Genomic DNA, 18,060 nt, shown 5'->3' with positions numbered 1-18,060 from the left:
TGGAAACAGGTAAATTGAACTTGAGGTGCATAGCACATTACAGAACCTGATGTGGATACAGCTGTGGGATTAGATAGTATACCAGCTTGAGTTTTATGAGAAGGTGCTAGGGAATTGGAAATACCTTCCCATGTTGTTTAATCTAAGTCTTAGCTCTGGGTTATTCCCAATGATGTGGAAAGAGGGGGAAATAGTTCCATTGCTATTATTATATTAAAATTACTGACTGATCAGCATATCAGGAGGCATAAGTAAGATACTGGATAAGTTGGTCAAGAGCAAAATACAGGAATGGATAGACAGAAATAAGATACTATATATGGGAGCAACATGGTTTTGTCAAGGGTAGGTTGTACCTCTAACTTTCTCTTGTTTAATAATACAGTGACAGCCAAGATGGATAAAGGTAGTAGTTTTACAGTGATACTCTTGGACTTTCAAAAAACTTTTGACAGGATATTGCATGGAATTCTAATCAATAAATTGCAGCATATGGGAGTGGATAAGGGGGTGGTTGATGGAGAGATATCAGAAAGTAATTTATTCAGGAGTAGAGTCCAGTAGAAGTCCTGTGACTAGCTGTGTACCACAGGGCTCTTATCTTGGGCTGCTATTTAATTTGTTCATTACTGATAGGAAAGGATTTGAGAAGAACTATTGAGTTGTTTGACAATGATGCGAAATGATGTGGAGCAATAGTTGCTATAGATAATGTTAAAATTCTGCAGGATGATTTGGATAGATTTGACATCCATTCTTCTTTGCAGTCTGGGCAAAGAAGAATGGATGTCAGTTTAATGTGGCAAAGTGTAAGATTCTGCATTTTGGGGTAAAAAGATTACCAGCTGTGTATCACATTGATGGAACTATATTCCAGGAAATTGATGAAGACAGGGATTTGGGGAGTGTTAATGGATAGAGAGTTGAAGTTTAGAGGACATATTGCAAAAGTGGCTGAAGTAGCTCATCAGATTATTTAATTACTGAAGAATACCCTATACTTTCCAATATTTTGGCAATGTCACGTTGCCATCTTCATGGGAACTTAAAGACATGTGCACGCAAGTACTACACAACATCAAATGAGAAAACGAAGCGAGGAAGCTACCGTTTTCCTAAAGTCCTGATGGTGCCCCCCTGGTGGGCTATATTAGGTGTTCTTGGCCTTTGGGCTGAAGTTCTTCTGATGTATGTTTCCCAAATTTGGGGCAGTTTCATGCATCCAAATTTGTTGAGGTTTGGCATGTTCCTAAGGGCTGAGGCTGATTCCATGAATAGTTCTTCATATTTGAACTTGCTGGTGTATTACTGTGGCTTTCTTCCACCTTATTCTGTGGCGAGTATCCAGAGCATGGTCTGTAAGCCTGGAGTGGCTGTACTGGGGAAATTGGATGTAGTCCTTGTGTTCTGAGATTCTGATATTTGCTGTCCTGCCTGTTTGGCCAAAGTAGGACAATTTACAGCTGCAAGTGACCTAGTATACACCAGGTAGGTCTAGGGGAAGTGGTTGGTCTTTAGTGGAGCAGATAAGGGATGCCAATTTTCTATATGGTCTCTAACAAGAGGTCAAGTCATTTTTTTAGGATTTTGTTGATTTTTTCCAAGGTGCTTCGGATGTAGGGAATAGTGATGGATTTAGAATAATCTTTTTTGTGAAGGGGGGAAGGTAGGTTGTGGATAACTGGTTTTAGTATTTTTTGGATTTTTTTTTGGGGGGGGGGGGTGGGGGAGCCATTGGCTGAGAAAGTGTTAAGGATGTGATTTAGTTCAGTGGTTAGGGCTTTGTCATTTGAACAGATTAGTTTAGCCGTGTTGTATAGTATCTTAATAACTCCATATTGTTGTGAGGGGGGGGGGAATTGTTGGTGAATGTATCTGCCTGTATGGGTGGGTTTTCTATAAACTGAGAAAACTAAGGTTCCATCAGATTGGCAGGTGACTAGTGTGTCTAGGAAGGGAAGGCTATTGTTTTCCTCTTTTTCCAGGGTGAACTTAATTCTGGGGTGTTGGTGGTTTAAGTGTGTTAAGAAGGAGAGGAGTGTATCCGGGCCATGTGGCCAAATAGTGAACACATCATCAACGTAGGGAAGCCATATGGTAGGTTTTTGTGGGGCGGAGTTTAAGGCTTTCTCTTCAAAAGTCTCCATAAAGAAGTTGTCCAAGGATGCGGAAAGTGGTGAACCCCCCCCAAAAAAAAAAAAAAAATTCAAAAAATACTAAAACCAGTTATCCACAACCCACTTCCCCCTCCTTCACAAAAAATAGTAATCTTTTTTGTGAAGGGGAAGGTGGGTTGTGGATTATTCTAAATCCATCACCATTCCCTACATCTGAGGCCCCTCAGAAAAAATCAACAAAATCCTAAAAAAACATGACTTGATCTCTTGTTACAGACCATTTTAGAAAATTGGCATCCCTTATCCACTCCATTAAAGACCAACCACTTCTCCTAGACCTGCCTGGTGTATACCAGGTCCCTTGCAGCTGTAAATTGTCCTACTTTGGCCAAACAGGCAGGACAGCAAATATCAGAATCTCAGAACACAAGGACTACATCCGATTTCACCAGTACAGCCACTATGGGCTTGCAGACCATGCTCTGGATACTCGCCACAGAATAAGGTGGAAGAAAGCCACAGTAATACACCGCAGCAAGTTCAAATATGGAAGACTTCATGGAATCAGCCTCAACTCTTAGGAACATGCCAAACCTCAACAAATTTGGATGCATGAGACTGCCCCAAATTTGGGAAACATACATCAGAAGAACTTCAGCCCAAAGGCCAAGAACACCTAATATAGCCCACCAGGGGCACCATCAGGAGTTGAGGAAAATGGTAGCTGCCTTGCTTCGTTTTCTCATTTGCTGTTATGTAGTACTTGTGTGCATGTGTCTTTATCTTAAGTTTCAATGAAGATGGCAACGTGAACGTTGCCGAAATATTGGAAAGTATATATTAAAGTTTGATTTAATTTATATTTCTAGTATATGCAGCCAATTCCTTAAGTATTTAATAAAAATACTTTCTACATGATATTAAATATTAAATACTTTCTACAAAATATTAAATAATATTAAATTCTAAAAATTAAATTCTAAAAAATATTAATTACATTCTATAAGTAAAAACTTGTAGAAAGTATTTAATAATTATTAAATACTTTCTACAAGTATTTAATAATCAAATTCTTAGAAAGGCGTATAAGCCTTTCTACAAGAATTATAAAGCCTTGGTAAGACTCATATAATATTCCATTTACCCCATGTAATTGTAGCATTTTGGGAAGCTTTTCTCTGGCCTTGTGTTGTATGTCTTTTCTAGATCTACAAAACTTGAGTACTTTACAACTATTTGTTGTAAAGTGAAAATCTGATCTCAACAACCTCTGTTTCGCCTAAACCCAGCTTGTTATTCTCTGAATTTCTCTTCCATACTTTTTTTTAGCCTCTTCTCAAGTATGCTTACATAAATCTTGCTGGGAACACTTAGTAGAAAAATTTCTTTGTAAATCTCACATTCTATTTTATTCCCCCTTTTTACAGATAAGAACCAATCATCTGGAATTTGGCCCTCTGACTAAGACTTGTGAATCATTCACTGTAGCTACTGTAAAACTTTTATACCTTAATATTTGAGCATTTCTGGTCAAATATCATCTACTCTAGCTATCTTTCCACATTTCAGGCTTTTGATAGCTTTTCTACCTCAAGTATCGATTTTTTCTTTTTCAGCCTGTAACTTTTTCCTGCTGCTGGGGTTAAGGCCTGTCTCTCCTGTTGCAGGAGGATTGGATCTACTTCTCCCATGGTGACCTACTCCATCTTTGGAGAGTGTTTATTCACTAGTATGAATGTAGAAGACAATCGTAAACATCCATGCCTAGGTGGGATTCGAACCCACAGTCTCTTGGCTGGAGAGCAGATACGCTAACCACTCAGCCAACCAGACCAGCTGAGTATTTATTATTATTAAATCTGTCACTGTAGAAATTTTCCAAGCCACTAGCCAAGCGATTAATGATTAGTTTAATAACATATATTATACAGTTAGTAAGATAGCTAATTAAACTGATTCAGTAAAACAGCTAATTAAATAGTTATCAGTGGTAGCATTACTGCATAGCAAATTCCTACAATATGGGCATGCTCAGATCCTCTTAGGAACCACAAAAGAAGTCTGTGGGTTTTTAGTGCATTCATTTGGAAACAATAATTACAGTTAATTCCACTTGCATGGACTTTAATTTCTTTAGTTAAATTCAATGCTTAATAAATAAATACAAAAAATATTTTTCCTTACTCGATGAATCAGTAGATTTTTCTTTTATCTTATTGGTAACTTTTGAACGAGTACCTGCTAAACAAAAGATGGCAAATTTAAGGCAGTTTTTTTATTTATTTGATTTTATATCTTTCACTTATATATTCTTTATATAAAAATTTTCATACTTAGCATCAAAGTTTCACTTTTTAAATTAATCTTTTTTTTTAATGTTTTTATTAAAAAATATGATCATAGTTTTTCCTTTGTGAATTTTGCAGAACTATTCTGTTTAATTTAGAATTTAAATATTCTATTCAATCTTTGAGCAAGTGAGCCTTGGAACCAAACTGCATATTAGATTGGAAAGAAAAAGAATGTTTCATGACAAGTATCAAATTATAGACCAGTCAGTATCTCTGGAGTGGTGATTAAATTATTGGAAAAGTTAGTTCAGGACAGTATTCAGAAATGGTTGGACAGAAATATACTGTGTGCATGTCTGGATAAGGAAGAAACATGGCCTTTTGAAGAATTGCTTACCTTAGTAATTTACTCACTTTCCATAATAAAGTGAGAATTAATGGACTCACAGTTGAATCTCTACTACCAGACAAAGATTTGTTGCAAATTGAGACTGGTGCATTGATCTAGTCGCCTGAGTTTCTCTGGGTAAAGTAGTGTGGACAGTGTGTGTGTGTGGGGATGGATGGGTCAAGAGGGAGATAACCGAGATGTAAAAGATCTGTGCATGATTCTTCTTATAAGGTGAGTTATTATTATTGTTGTATGGGTATCTCCATGGAGTCATGACTCATTGTTTAGTGTGGAGACATACTAACTTTTGTACACACAATCATACCTCTATGAACAGAATTTTCAAAAGTTTCAGAATTTCTTGTAAGAACCACCATATGTAACAAGAAGCTATACTGCATTGTCATACCATTAACATTTTAAGTTAATAGCCAGTTTCTAGCCATGTCAGATGCAGTACTTTATTGAAAATGAGCAAACAATTTTTTTTACTAAAATAAAGAGCCAAAAGGCTTCAGTTCCATGATGCAAAATTATATAAGTGGATATTAAATTCAGCATTATTTCAAAGTCGAATCTAGAAACTGTGCAAGTTTTATAAAAAAAGTTAACCAGAGAACTTACGGGAATACACTCAGCGGCATTCACGAGTTGCCTTAGCATGGACCACTTAGAAGACATAAACATTGCCCAAGTGTCTATATATTCGCCTTTTATTGGTCCATTTTGATAAAGTTTCACTGACCTGAGCTGTTTCAAACTGGTTGTTTCTCCTCAGAGACCAGGCAGAAACCTTTAGAGAGCAAAAACTCTCTGAAGCAATAAAAGGCGAATATATAGATGCTGGAGCAGCATTTATGTCTTTTAAGTGATCCGTGCTAACGCAACTTGTGAATACCAGTGAGTGCATTCCCGTAAGCTCTCTGGCCAACATTTTTATGAAACTTTCATAGTTTCTACATTCGACTTTGAAATAATGCTGGATTTAATATCGAGCTTACTTATATGATTTTACATTGCCAAACTGAAGCTTTTTTGGCTCTTTATTTTTGTAAATACTTTCACTCACCGACCGAGAGTTCACTTACGAAAAATACACCTCTCTGACATTTCAAGTTGCTTGGTATACTGAACGGTGAATGCTTTTCCCTGGAATATGAGCGGTTCTGCTCAGTGATAGGGTGAGTTTGTCCCTGAGTGGAACCACCGTTGAGTTGGACAATCCTTCGGTCACTCGTTGGGAGTGGTCTGGGGATTGTCTAATTTTTTGAGAGGTGCTTTACTTATACAGTGCCTGGTCTCTGAGGAGAACCAGTACAAAACAGCTGTCAGGCCAGTGAAACCTTAATGGACCAATAAAAGGTGAATATATATATAGACGCTTGGGAAACGTTTATGTCGTCTAAGTGGTGTGCACTAAGGCAACTTGTGAATGCCGATGAGTGTATTCTGGTAAGCTCTCTAGCCCAACTTTTTTTTACTAAACTGTAATAGTTTCTACATTCTGCTTTGCAATAATGCTGGATTTAATATCCACTTTACTTATATAATGAGAAAACAATTATTTCAAATTTAAACTAAGAGTATATTATCAGTATAGAATGAAAAGTAATTCATAGAGAGAGACAGAATATAAGACAAATATGATAATTAATTAGCTGCACCAGAAGAATCATGTCAAATAGATAAATAAGAATTTTTGATATTTAAATAGGATGAGAATCTCCCAAACTTTCAAGATAGGCAGTCATGATTCCATTACTGAAATTTGAATGGAAGGCTTCTGAACTTTCTTTGAAAATATGTTCATATTTAAAACTGCTTCAGTGAGAAGGAGAGCATTGTTACATAGGTACTATGATCTCAACACCATGTACAAGAACCAGCTCTGGAGGTTTAAGTATTCAATTTAGTACTGATGTTCTTTGATCCTTTTCTCCACTGAACAGCCTGTCTGTCCAAAGTGTTAGATTACACCTTCAAGGAATCTGGTACTCTGGCTGGAGATACAGAGGCAAAACGTTTAGATTTTATTAGCTGGTAAGAGATTAGAAATTATGTGGATTGGAAAATATGTAGTCCCCACATGAAACTTCAAGATTCAAATCTTGAAGTTTCATGTGGGGTTTGAACCAGAACGTGTGGGGGTTGAAGCTCTATTGATATCAATAGAGCTTCAATCATACTCCCTAGGATATTGATATCCTAGGGCGTATGATTGTAAGGGTCTGTTGAATGTGATTGTGATGAGGGCTCTACCCATTTGATTCCATTAGTGCAGTGGCTGTGAGAAGCTGCTGTTGTAAAGATGGAGTAGAACAAATATCTGTACTGGAAAACCTACCTGAAAACACAAGTGGGCTAACATCAACTGAAGCTAAGTGGAAGTATTGAGGCAATGATTATCTATCACCATCTTTATTACAACAGTTACATCACCTGGCAGGAGATATCCACTTTCCAAAGCAGACTTCTCATTAATGAGATAGAGTAAAAATGTGCTTAAAAAAGAGAGCCTTAAAGCAATTGGCATAAATAACAGGAAGTTCTAGATCATCGCTAATAAGCAATGGTTCTCGAGAAGGCTAACATCTGTCCACAAAAGCAAGCACTTTGTGTAAACACTATATGTATAAAGAAAGCTGTGAAGCATTATCACATTGTCTCAATCTATAAAGAATTGATAGCATTTATCCCCATTATGGGATATATAGTGCTGCTTAACACTGCTAGTCCAATTATATTATATTATATAATATTTAATATAATAGTTATATAATATAATATAAATATAATATAAATATATAATAATTATATAATATTATATTATACACCAAAGTGAGATCGACTTCCCAGATAAACTTCATTTCCATAGCTTTAACTGGCTTCCCTTTCCAATTCCAAGGTGCATTTGCTTTACACAATGACCTAATGCAAATTATGCATCCACCAACACGACTACCAGATAACCATCTCCTCTCTACCAATACCTTAATCTTCTGTTAACCAGCTCTTCTTCCAGGTATTCCATAGAGGTTACTTCAAGATTCCTTCCTTTCTCAGGAATCTTGGCATTAAACAACTTTTTGCTGACCTTTCCTACTCTGTTCAAGTGCTCATACAACCTCATATATTCCTGAATACAGTGTCAAGTTCCTTTCTCATATAACGCCCACCCTCCAATGATTTCCAATCTTGTGCCAGCAATACTACAAGGGTGCCGAGTTAGATTACTTCTAGAACTTCTACTCTTCCTTCCCATGGTCTGAGTACTGTTTCACTGTACAGATCCAAACAAATGTGTTCTGAAAAAGTCAGAAATTATTGTAACCATGACATTCATGCCCCACTCCACCCAAAAATTACCATTATTGTTTAACTTGTGATAAAATTACAACTAATTTAATTGAAAATATATGGCTGCTGTTTATAGATGATTCAAAGCTTGGAAGAACTATGAGGAAAGAGCAGATGCCTTACAGGAGATCTAAATAGACTATATGAGCAGGGAAGTTAGTGTAACCACCAGTTCAGTAATGCAAAGTATACAAATGGTAAGGAAATTTTGAAGGAGAGAGAGAAAGAGATCTTGGGGTGGTGGTGGGAGGGGAGGGGTAAGAACCTAAGGTTTAGTTGTCGCATTCCTGAAAATTGAAGACATCACAATGGATTGCAGAAATGAGAAGGATCTTGTCACATTCATATCCAAGGCTTTTTCAGTTGAAGGTGAGTTAGCCACTCTCATACGCCAGTAGCAGGGTTTTTCTCCAGAAACTCAGGTTTTTCATCTCGCATTCAGGCCATGAGAATGCATACAATTTACAAATTACTGGAAAACCTACCTGGTTTTCTAATTCTCCAAAGTAAGTAAGGAAGACGGTGAGTTGTAGTGGAGTAGTGTGTCCTTCCACGATGAGTCCTTGGAGGTGCCGCATAATAAGTAAAGGATGTATTGGAAAGAGGAGACATTTGACTAAGGCAGTTCCTGGTCTGCATTCCCTCAGCATGATGACATACTGAGGGAATGCCATTTGCAGAACCATATTAATGATGTGAAGAATGTTTTTATAGAAAAAAGGGGAGGACAAGAATAAAACAAAAAGCCATTTCCGGAAGCTGTATAATGAATGAGCAATTACGACAGATTCTTTGCATGGAGTCACTTTTTGAGTATAATGTATTGCCTAAGTGTGTTAGGATATAAATCTATAATGAGTACTCAATATGAGTAACTTTAATTATCTGAACATTGATTGCGTAGCTGCAAAATCTCATGAGAAGAATGAAACCGAATTTATTGAGCTGTTGTGAAACAACTTCCACAAGCAGCATATGACAGAAGGAACTCGAGATCAAAAACTGTTAGATCTGATTATAGTGTCATGCCTCTAGTATGACAGTCATCATGACTTTAAGTGGCTAAGTATTTGGATATTTCATTAAGAAAGGTTCTTTGCTGAACTACAAAGCAGAACATTATGAACTGCCAAGATATATACTAGATTCATTCCCATTGTATCGGCTACAGAATTAAGAATAGACATTAAATGATCCTTAAATGATAAATAGGCATTATACGATCCTGATATGTTTCCCATGCACTACTGATATCAGAATCATATGTCTATTTTTCATTTTACTGGTATGGGATTTGTAATCATATACGATCCTCTGTTAGAGGATATATTACAACTAAATGTTTCTTACCCATGCTCCAATATTTGGAAATTTTTATCCAGCGTTCTTTCATTTCCTTTTTCTTATTTCTTTCCTTTTCTTTCTCATTTTTTGCTTGTTTAGCGAGTGAAGCTGCCAACGAAGACTGGTAGGAAACAGGAACAAATGGAGGAAGTTTCGCATATGGACAAAATATATATTTTTGTGATTCAATGCCTTCTTTATATGCTTCCAGCTGCTTTTTTTCCATCTGTCGTTCTGTAAGACCTACACAGGATAAAGATTTCTTATGTAAATTAGAAGCATAGTAAGAAACTACAGTTTATAAAGGTATAAAATTTGAAAATATTATGAATCAACCAATATTATAATACATGTAACAAAAATTAGAGTGGATTATATAAATTCAAACCTAGATTCCTTTAAATTCTTTAATGGAACAAGTTCGAAGTGATATATATATATATATATATATATATATATATATATATATATATCAGGGGCGAATATTCTGGGTGTGCAGTGCTCATAATATCAGTATCAGCAATATTATATTTTTGCATTTATTTCCGTTAAAGACACCCAGTTGTTTGCAGACTTCGCGTGATTCCTAAAATTGAACACAATATATACTAATGCTTCATTGTCCTCTTCACGAGGATAATAAAGCATTAGTGCTTCATGAAGAGGGCACTTTTTGACACATAAACATTGCGTCACATTCATGTTAATAGCCCGGGTGTGTTTTCAAAATGTATACATTTTTGAGCCCTCCGAAAAGATGTAAAGAGGGTGCAGTGGGTCAAATTCTTAGCATTTTAGTATTTTTAAACCGCTAAGAAGGCGACACTGGGTGAGCTAACAGTTTGAGCTCATCCAGCACCTAGCGGCAGTGATTGGTTATTGTGTCAACCAATCCAATTGAATGTTGTCACTTGTCATGAGTTGAGCGATTACTATACCCGATGACTATATTACAAACAGCTGTTACACATGTTTTCTGGAACTGAAAATTGAAAGTGGATGTTAGGAGAAAAAAACTAAATGTTTCTCTTGCTATGCAGTATGGCATCTGTTGAGGTTACAAAGTTTTTTAATGGTATAGAGACATATTTATTCTAGTCTTCGGAAACAACAGACAGTAAAAAAATATCTATTCCTGAATAAAGATGAATATTCTGTGTATTATAAGATGCTGTTGATCTACAACAAAATACCAGCATTATAATAAATTTTGTTTAATCCTTTCTTTTCTACGAGTTGCTTGGTGTTGTACTGCCTTACCCTAGTAAGGTTGTACAACACCATATTCAGTCCTGAAGATATTTTCAGGCGCAAACTTTGTTTGCTCACACTTGGATAAAGGATTAAACTAAATTTATTATAGTTTAACCAAGTGAAAATCAAACTTTCAACATCTTTCTCTAAATCCAGAGTAATTTAATAAAAAAAGGTTGCACACCTTTTGCCAACTCCTATAGGTAAAGATGACCTCGCTATTACTTCTGCCTGGTATCTCCACCTCTGGGCCTGGCTCCCACTGAAGAGACCTCAATAAAGGTTGGAACTAGTCTGGGTAGTGGCCAGTCCCTTAATGCATAACATTTTACATATCCACAAGGAGATGTGTTTTGCATTATGGGAGATATTGGGATAGGAGTGTTGTTAGCTTGGTCCACCTTTGCTATGAGTTTCCCGGTGTTGTACTGCCTTACCCCAGTAAGGTAGTACACCACCATATTCAGCCCTGAAGATATTTTCAGGTGCAAACTTTGTTTGCTCACACTTGGATAAAGTGTGAGCAAACATTAGACTATAATAAACTAAATTTATTATAGTCTAACCAAGTGAAAAACAAACTTTCAAAATACCAGCATATGTGAGATTGATAAGACAGAAGAACCGCTGATACTAAAACAACAACAAAAAAAAAAAAAAAAAAAAACTGATGAATGTAGGATTCTCGAAAGTGTGGATAATTTCGATAATGATCGGATGTTATTTATACCGAGTCTCAGTAAACAAAAGAAATTTCCTGGAAAAAGGAGCAAAATATACACAAACCAGAGAAATGCACATAACATGGGCAACAAATTTTACGAGATGATTTTCTGCTCCATCAAACGATATTTATTCCTGCCATTCTCTGTCTCCTTGTAATTTTTTTTTTTTTAATTATGCCATCATAAATTTACTTATTCATGTCTGGACTTTATAGGATACACATATCACAAATGTTAATTATTAATAATCGTTTACCATTAATGAAAGTATTTCTACTCAACTTATTCTTTCTTTTCATTTCCTATTCTAACATGCCTTATAAATGATGGTTTGCATATTTTCATCTTTGAGTATTTCAAATATACCAACCAACTATAGCATTCTCCTTCATTGTTGTTTTCTAATAAATCTTAAAACAAACAGATTGTTCACCCCACTCTACGCAGAACTATTTAAAGTTATCCTGCAGTTAATTGCATTGGACCAATTAAGATGAGTCGTTATGCCAGTGGCGGCTCGGCTCGTGGCTTGAAATCTTGGGGGTGCTGCAACTTTCGAAATATACATACACACTGTAAGTACAGTGTATACGTGTTTGGATAAATTATCAAAATTATGGTAAAAATTAAACAAAAAAAATTTAACATGAAACAATATTGTCTATTATCGATAAAATTAGACAGTTTGGTATAATTCAAAATTACTTAAAAATAAAATATATTCTTCTTGTTTTGTTTCATAAAAAAATATTGTTTATTATCGATAAAATTATAGTTTAGTATAATTCAAAATTAATAAAAAAAAAATAAAATCCATTATCATAACCCCAATAATGTTCTAAAATAAAAACCATAACAAATGTTATGTCTTTAATTGTAATGTCCAAATATTTCAAGAGCCGGAGTAAACACGTGGTAAACACAGTGCTGCTAGCGTCCTTCGCCCTCCTAAGTGCTACAAGATGGATTTTTATTATTGTTTTATACAAAATAAGAGAATTGCATAGGATTGTTGATGATAAAATTAAATATTACAAGCAAATATAAATAAATATATTTATATATCGAGAAAAATTGACGGTGCTGCAACCTCCAATTGCTGCAGTTCCTCAGTGCCTATGCACGAGCCGCCCCTGACTGATGCACTATGCACTCTCAAAACTTTCATACATCGATAAAAATGCAATCATATGGTCATGGGCGTCTGCAGTGGGTGAAGGGCAAACGGGGAACTCTCCCCAGGGCACGAGTAAAAAATTCCACAAATTATAATCGTAAAAGTGATTGAGATATGTAACCTTAAACCCTCGACCATGGAAAGTTTTGTCTGTCTTAAAATTTTATTATGAGTTGGCCTGTTTCGGCCCACGGCGGGGTAGCCATAGAATACGTATTTTATTGCAGCAATAAAACACGCGTTCCTGTTTTTGGTTCATCTTTTTCTGATTTGTGAACAGCGAGACCAGTTCGTTTTCCCTCTGTGTCACTAGACTGAATCACTGAGTGAAGTGTAAATTGTAAATTTATAGTGAAACAAATTTAAACAGAAAAATACATTTTTAAAAGGTAAGTGTATGGAATTTGTCCGCGCGGTTAGCCGCTCAGGAAAATAAACAACATACTAAAAGAAACAATCACAGATACCATAAACAGAAACAAAATAACAAAACACCAATGGCGACAAATAGGTCTCATCTCAGAATTCGAAGAACAACTGCAAATCATAGAAATAAAGGACCCACCATAAATTTAAAAAAAAAAAAAAAAAAACATATACACGATAAAATATACATAAGCGAAAGAAAAGCATATTGTAAACTTCTTCATTAAGCTGTATAACCACTTGTACATTAATTGCTTTATGCTATAATTAGTTGTAATTCTGTGCATAATATTTGTCAATTATAGAGGTAGTAGTTTAGTTTTATGTATCAAAAAATGTCAATGACAGTTTATATAGTGGAAGAACCTGATGACATTTTGCATCCGGTGGGTAACTCAAATATCTGCCGAAATGTAACCCTCTCCTTCTATGTTAAAACAAATACTACACATGTATATAGACATTTGCAATCTGAAAATGATAATAATGAAGCAATAAATCATGTAATGATATGAAAAAACAAGTTTTATTAATTATATGTTAAGAACATTTATGATATGTAAAGTAACTACATGTGTATGTATAAACATGGTATATGTAAATAGCGCTTAACACTTCATGATAAATTAATAATGTATAATCCAAACTATATCTGTATAATCCAAACTGTATATGTATAATGTACAATCCAAAATGTTCACAGCCAAATATAAAAGTGTCAAGTCAAACATAACAAAGGGCTATAAAGAAGTGTCTCCGAAAGAATAATTATATGTATTATAAGTAAATAGTCATATGCACAGAAGACGTATTGTAAAATATATTATATATTATATTATATATATTATATTATGTAAAATAGTAATAGGTATAAATTGTACATAATATATATTATTAAGATCAAGAAATGTAAAACAAAATGCCAATTAGAATAAGCATTCTATGTACAAATGTATATATATTTATTTGGATTGTATGTAGATGCTTCATGGTTAATAAAATATTACTAGTGGCTTTGCGCTTCGCAACCATATGCCTGGGAAAGGAGTGTCCTAGGTTCCATTCCCGCCCACGACGTGAGGAGCTTAAGGATCTTTCTCAGCCATAGCCAAGTTAGCCGGTCTTGGGCGTGGGCAGCAGGGTTTTTTCCGCCAGTTTATCTGGGCTTTTTCATCCCGCAAGCAGACAAACGGCCCCGTGAACACACAGGTTACAGTCATAAATACTTACGGCAAGGAAGGCAACTGGAAACCACTTTGTTCATAATCATCTCTCCCTAGAATGGTAGCATATAGCTACCCTCCCCCGGCCGTATGGCAAATGGGAACCAGAAGAAGTATGGAATTTAATATTATTTTACTTGTTAGTTTTATGATTTTTTTGCTTTTCAACTGAAATAATTTAATTTGGGATTTTGGGATTAATTAGTTGATTTTTAATAAAATATGCCAGTCAATTTTTTTATATATGAAATTGTGCTAAAGACTATTAATTCTGAATACTTTTTTTTCTTCCAAGAATTAAAGATCGTTAAAATCGATCTGAAATGAAAATAATGTACTGTATTTATAGTTTACATCGATAAATAATTACATCAAAAATGCTAAAAGACGTTTATTTATGTAATTATTTAATTAAATCAATTATTATAAAAATTTATTGATGTCATCATTTGTCTCCAAGCTTCTCCCCCCCCCCAGACACACCCCTGGAAAATTTTCTGCGGACGCACGCCCATGCATAGGGTCAAATTGCAGTGAAATTTGTAGAAAAGCACATTAATTATAGCTTTACCATTACTCATCCCCAACTTAGCATCATATCATATGGAAACAACAAAATACCTCACTAGTTGTGTAATAGAGACATGTGCGTCAGACATACTATATTTTATATAGTATTATACGAGTATATGGTTGCCATAATTCTTGAAGCATTCAGAGATCATGCTTGTTTTCTGACGTTGCTGTTACTGGTTCTAAAGGTACCACCACCAACTATATATATATATATATATATATATATATATATATATATATATATATAGTTGGTGGTGGTACCTTTAGAACCACGCCATCATGCTGTCAACATCATGCAACACCAACTATATATATATATATATATATAGTTGGTGGTGGTACCTTTAGAACCAGTGAAACAGCAAAGTCAGAAAACAAGCATGATCTCTGATTGCTTCAAGAATTATGGCAATCATATACTCGTATAATACTATATAAAATATAGTATGTCTGAGCACATGTCTCTATTACACAACTAGTGAGGTATTTTGTTGTTTCCATATGATATGATGCTAAGTTGGGGTAAGTAATGGCAAAGCTATAATTAATGTATTTTTACCATAACAATATTTGAATAGGACAGTACTTTGGATAAGCGAATGGAAATATCCGTTCAGTATTGCTAAATGTAAAATCACATACCAGAGGAAATCGGATGGAATATTGTACTGATGATATTTCACTCCAGAAGGCGGAGGAGAGATCTGAGAGTGTTGGTGGAGAAAGAGTTGAAATTCAGAGGGTAAATTACAAAAACTACGGTTATTCAGAAAATTGTTGACAATGTAAAAGATACTAACAAGTGGGGGAAAAGCAAGTGATAGTACCCTGGTATAAAAGGCACTGAACAGGCCACATCCAGATATCTGGGTGACGAGAAAACATCATAGAAAGTCCAGAGATAAGTGACTGTGGCTATCCGAATCTGTAGGATGTTTGATCGATGACCGAATGAGAGAATTTTGCAGTGCCTAGCGGATAGGAGAAGAAAGAGTAATGTGATTGTATACACAGGTTGGTGAACGAAGCTTAATGGATAAATAGGAGCAGGGCATATTGCATGGAGGTGGTTGTGGAAAAACTTAGAAGCTGCATAGCAATATCAACATCATGCTATGTATGTATGATTTAAGTCTTCTGCAGCCTTATGTATGATGTTGATATTGCATATCAACATCATACATAAGGCTGCAGAAGACTTAAAGGTATATTTTTAGTCGCCAATCTTTGGAACAGATAAGACGAAGGTTTTTCCCAAGGATGAAACTCAGCTTCGTAACTTCTTTATGCGGAAAAATTGGCTACTGGACAAATACAAAGTGCATATAAATGAATAGTAGTTGGGATTAAGAACATCACAACTACAATAATTCCCTCAGCCATACGGCTGGTGGGGGTAGCTATATCCTACCAAACTAGGGAGATCATTATGAGTAAGGTGGTTTCCCATTGCCTTCCTTGCCGTAGTATATTTATGACTGTTAGCTGTGTGGGGTATAGTTTGCGTGATGAAAACCCCAGATAAACTGGTGGAAAAACCCTGCTGTCCACGCCCAAGACCGGTTAATTTGACTATGGCTGACGAAGATCCTTAAGCCTCTCACGCCTCCGACGGGAATCGAACCTAGGACGCTCCTTCCCCAAGCATAGGGTTTCAAGGCGCATAGGGAGGAGGGGGGGGGCATATTGCACCCATATGACCGTGTTTAACTTTCCGCATGGTTAGCCTAGTGCAGTGATGGCAAACCTTTCTATGTGCTCGTGCCAAAAATGTACAAATTTTTGTAAATTTTTCCCATATTAGGGCAGTTTCTAATATGGGAAAAATTAATAGAAAATTATCTAAAAAAAAATCGGTGAGGCCATTTAGCTCTATCTAGCTTTTGGAGACTGAATGGGAAGTTCAATCTCCACTGTACCCAATCAGAATAGCTGGCCCAAGGCTATCACTAATTAAGCGACATGCAGTGAAGAGAATGGTTCAACAAGTGCCGCCATCTCGTGGTCCCTAACACAATATATTTAATGTCTGAAATAGTGTCGATTTTCTTCAGTTTATGGGACGAAAAACCCGAGTTTCCAGAAGAAAAAGCCTGCTTGCCCGTGCCAGAAATCGACTAACTCGGGAACCGGTAGAAAAAAAGCTTAGAAAAATTTCTTCTAGTCACCGACTAGACTCGAAATCAAGTCTTCCTTAGCGCGGCCAAGTGCCGTGGTGTGCAAACGCAAAATCCACTGAGCATGCATGAAAAACAAGTAGTTTTATTGTATCCCTGAATAAGGTACAGAGCCTTTTGCAGTCTGTGTAATATATTTCTCAACAAATAGTGTAATTACAGACAGCTGGAATAAAAACTGTACTAACTAATGAATCACATGTCCCCTCTCACAGAAACTACACTGAATAGACTCAAGCAAAACCATATGTTGCACCGAAAACAGTATCTAACTAAAAACTCTTGTCTAATTTTTCAATTACATGAAATGAGTATTTGTTTTATTGCATTTGAAATCCTGGATGTCATTATGACAGAGGCTAACTTCAAATAACATTCTACGACGAATTGAAATATGCCATATAATGCATGTGTGATTTCCTGTGCCAGCTCAAACGCAAACAAGCAGCAATAAAATTCAACCAAAAGACAAGTTCGTCAGAACGATAAACGATACCCCGTTGTGAATGTGTTAAAACTAAGATACATTTCAACTCAACAATTGTCGGTTGCCTTTGTCTTTGGGTCGCACTACTTTTTTTGTTAATACCGCACCAATCATATGCACATCTTGATAGCTGCTGTCTGTTGTAAAACAAAATTTAACTTGTACGTATTGTAACAATTAAAAAAAAAAGTTGAATCATTTATAAGCGTATAAAAGGATAACACCTGTAAATCGTTGACGTGCCAGCAAAATTCTCGGACGTGCCACAGGTTCATCTATGGCCTAGTACTAACCACGCGGACGGTGAAACACAGCTTTTGTGCTTACTCCCTTTTGGTAAATAACTTAGAGTTTTTTTTTTTGTTTGTTTGTTTGTTTGTTTTTTAATCTGTATTATACTGTAGAATGCAATCTACATGAGAAAGTAAACTAAGATTATAAACGTGTCTGAAGTATATAGGCATATCGATATGTTATTACTGAGATTAAATCATTTACTGAAAAGTATCAACCAG

The 18,060-nt window shown here is 35.6% G+C and overlaps 1 protein-coding gene across 3 annotated transcripts in view; it reads right to left on the bottom strand.

The window, feature by feature from the left end:
- The window catches only part of LOC150107533 (uncharacterized), a 61,996-nt gene that overhangs the window by 24,385 nt on the left and 19,551 nt on the right, over nt 1–18,060 (bottom strand). The window contains exons 5-6 of one of the 3 annotated variants that reach the window (XM_090391936.1): nt 9,507–9,743; nt 4,302–4,358 (exon numbers count right to left, since the gene is read on the bottom strand). In XM_090391936.1, coding sequence (XP_090248062.1) covers nt 4,302–4,358; nt 9,507–9,743 — 294 coding nt within the window. The remainder of the gene's footprint in view (nt 1–4,301; nt 4,359–9,506; nt 9,744–18,060) is intronic. The other 2 variants (XM_090391937.1, XM_090391938.1) reach the window with 2 other exon arrangements.

Source organism: Typopeltis vanoorti, chromosome 4 (genome assembly GCF_054136105.1).
Source record: "Typopeltis vanoorti isolate ZY-2024b chromosome 4, IOZ_Tvanoo_1.0, whole genome shotgun sequence".
In the NCBI taxonomy this organism is placed as follows: domain Eukaryota; kingdom Metazoa; phylum Arthropoda; class Arachnida; order Uropygi; family Thelyphonidae; genus Typopeltis; species Typopeltis vanoorti.
Note: the sequence above shows the minus strand (reverse complement) of the source record. Positions and strands in the feature narration are given on the sequence as shown.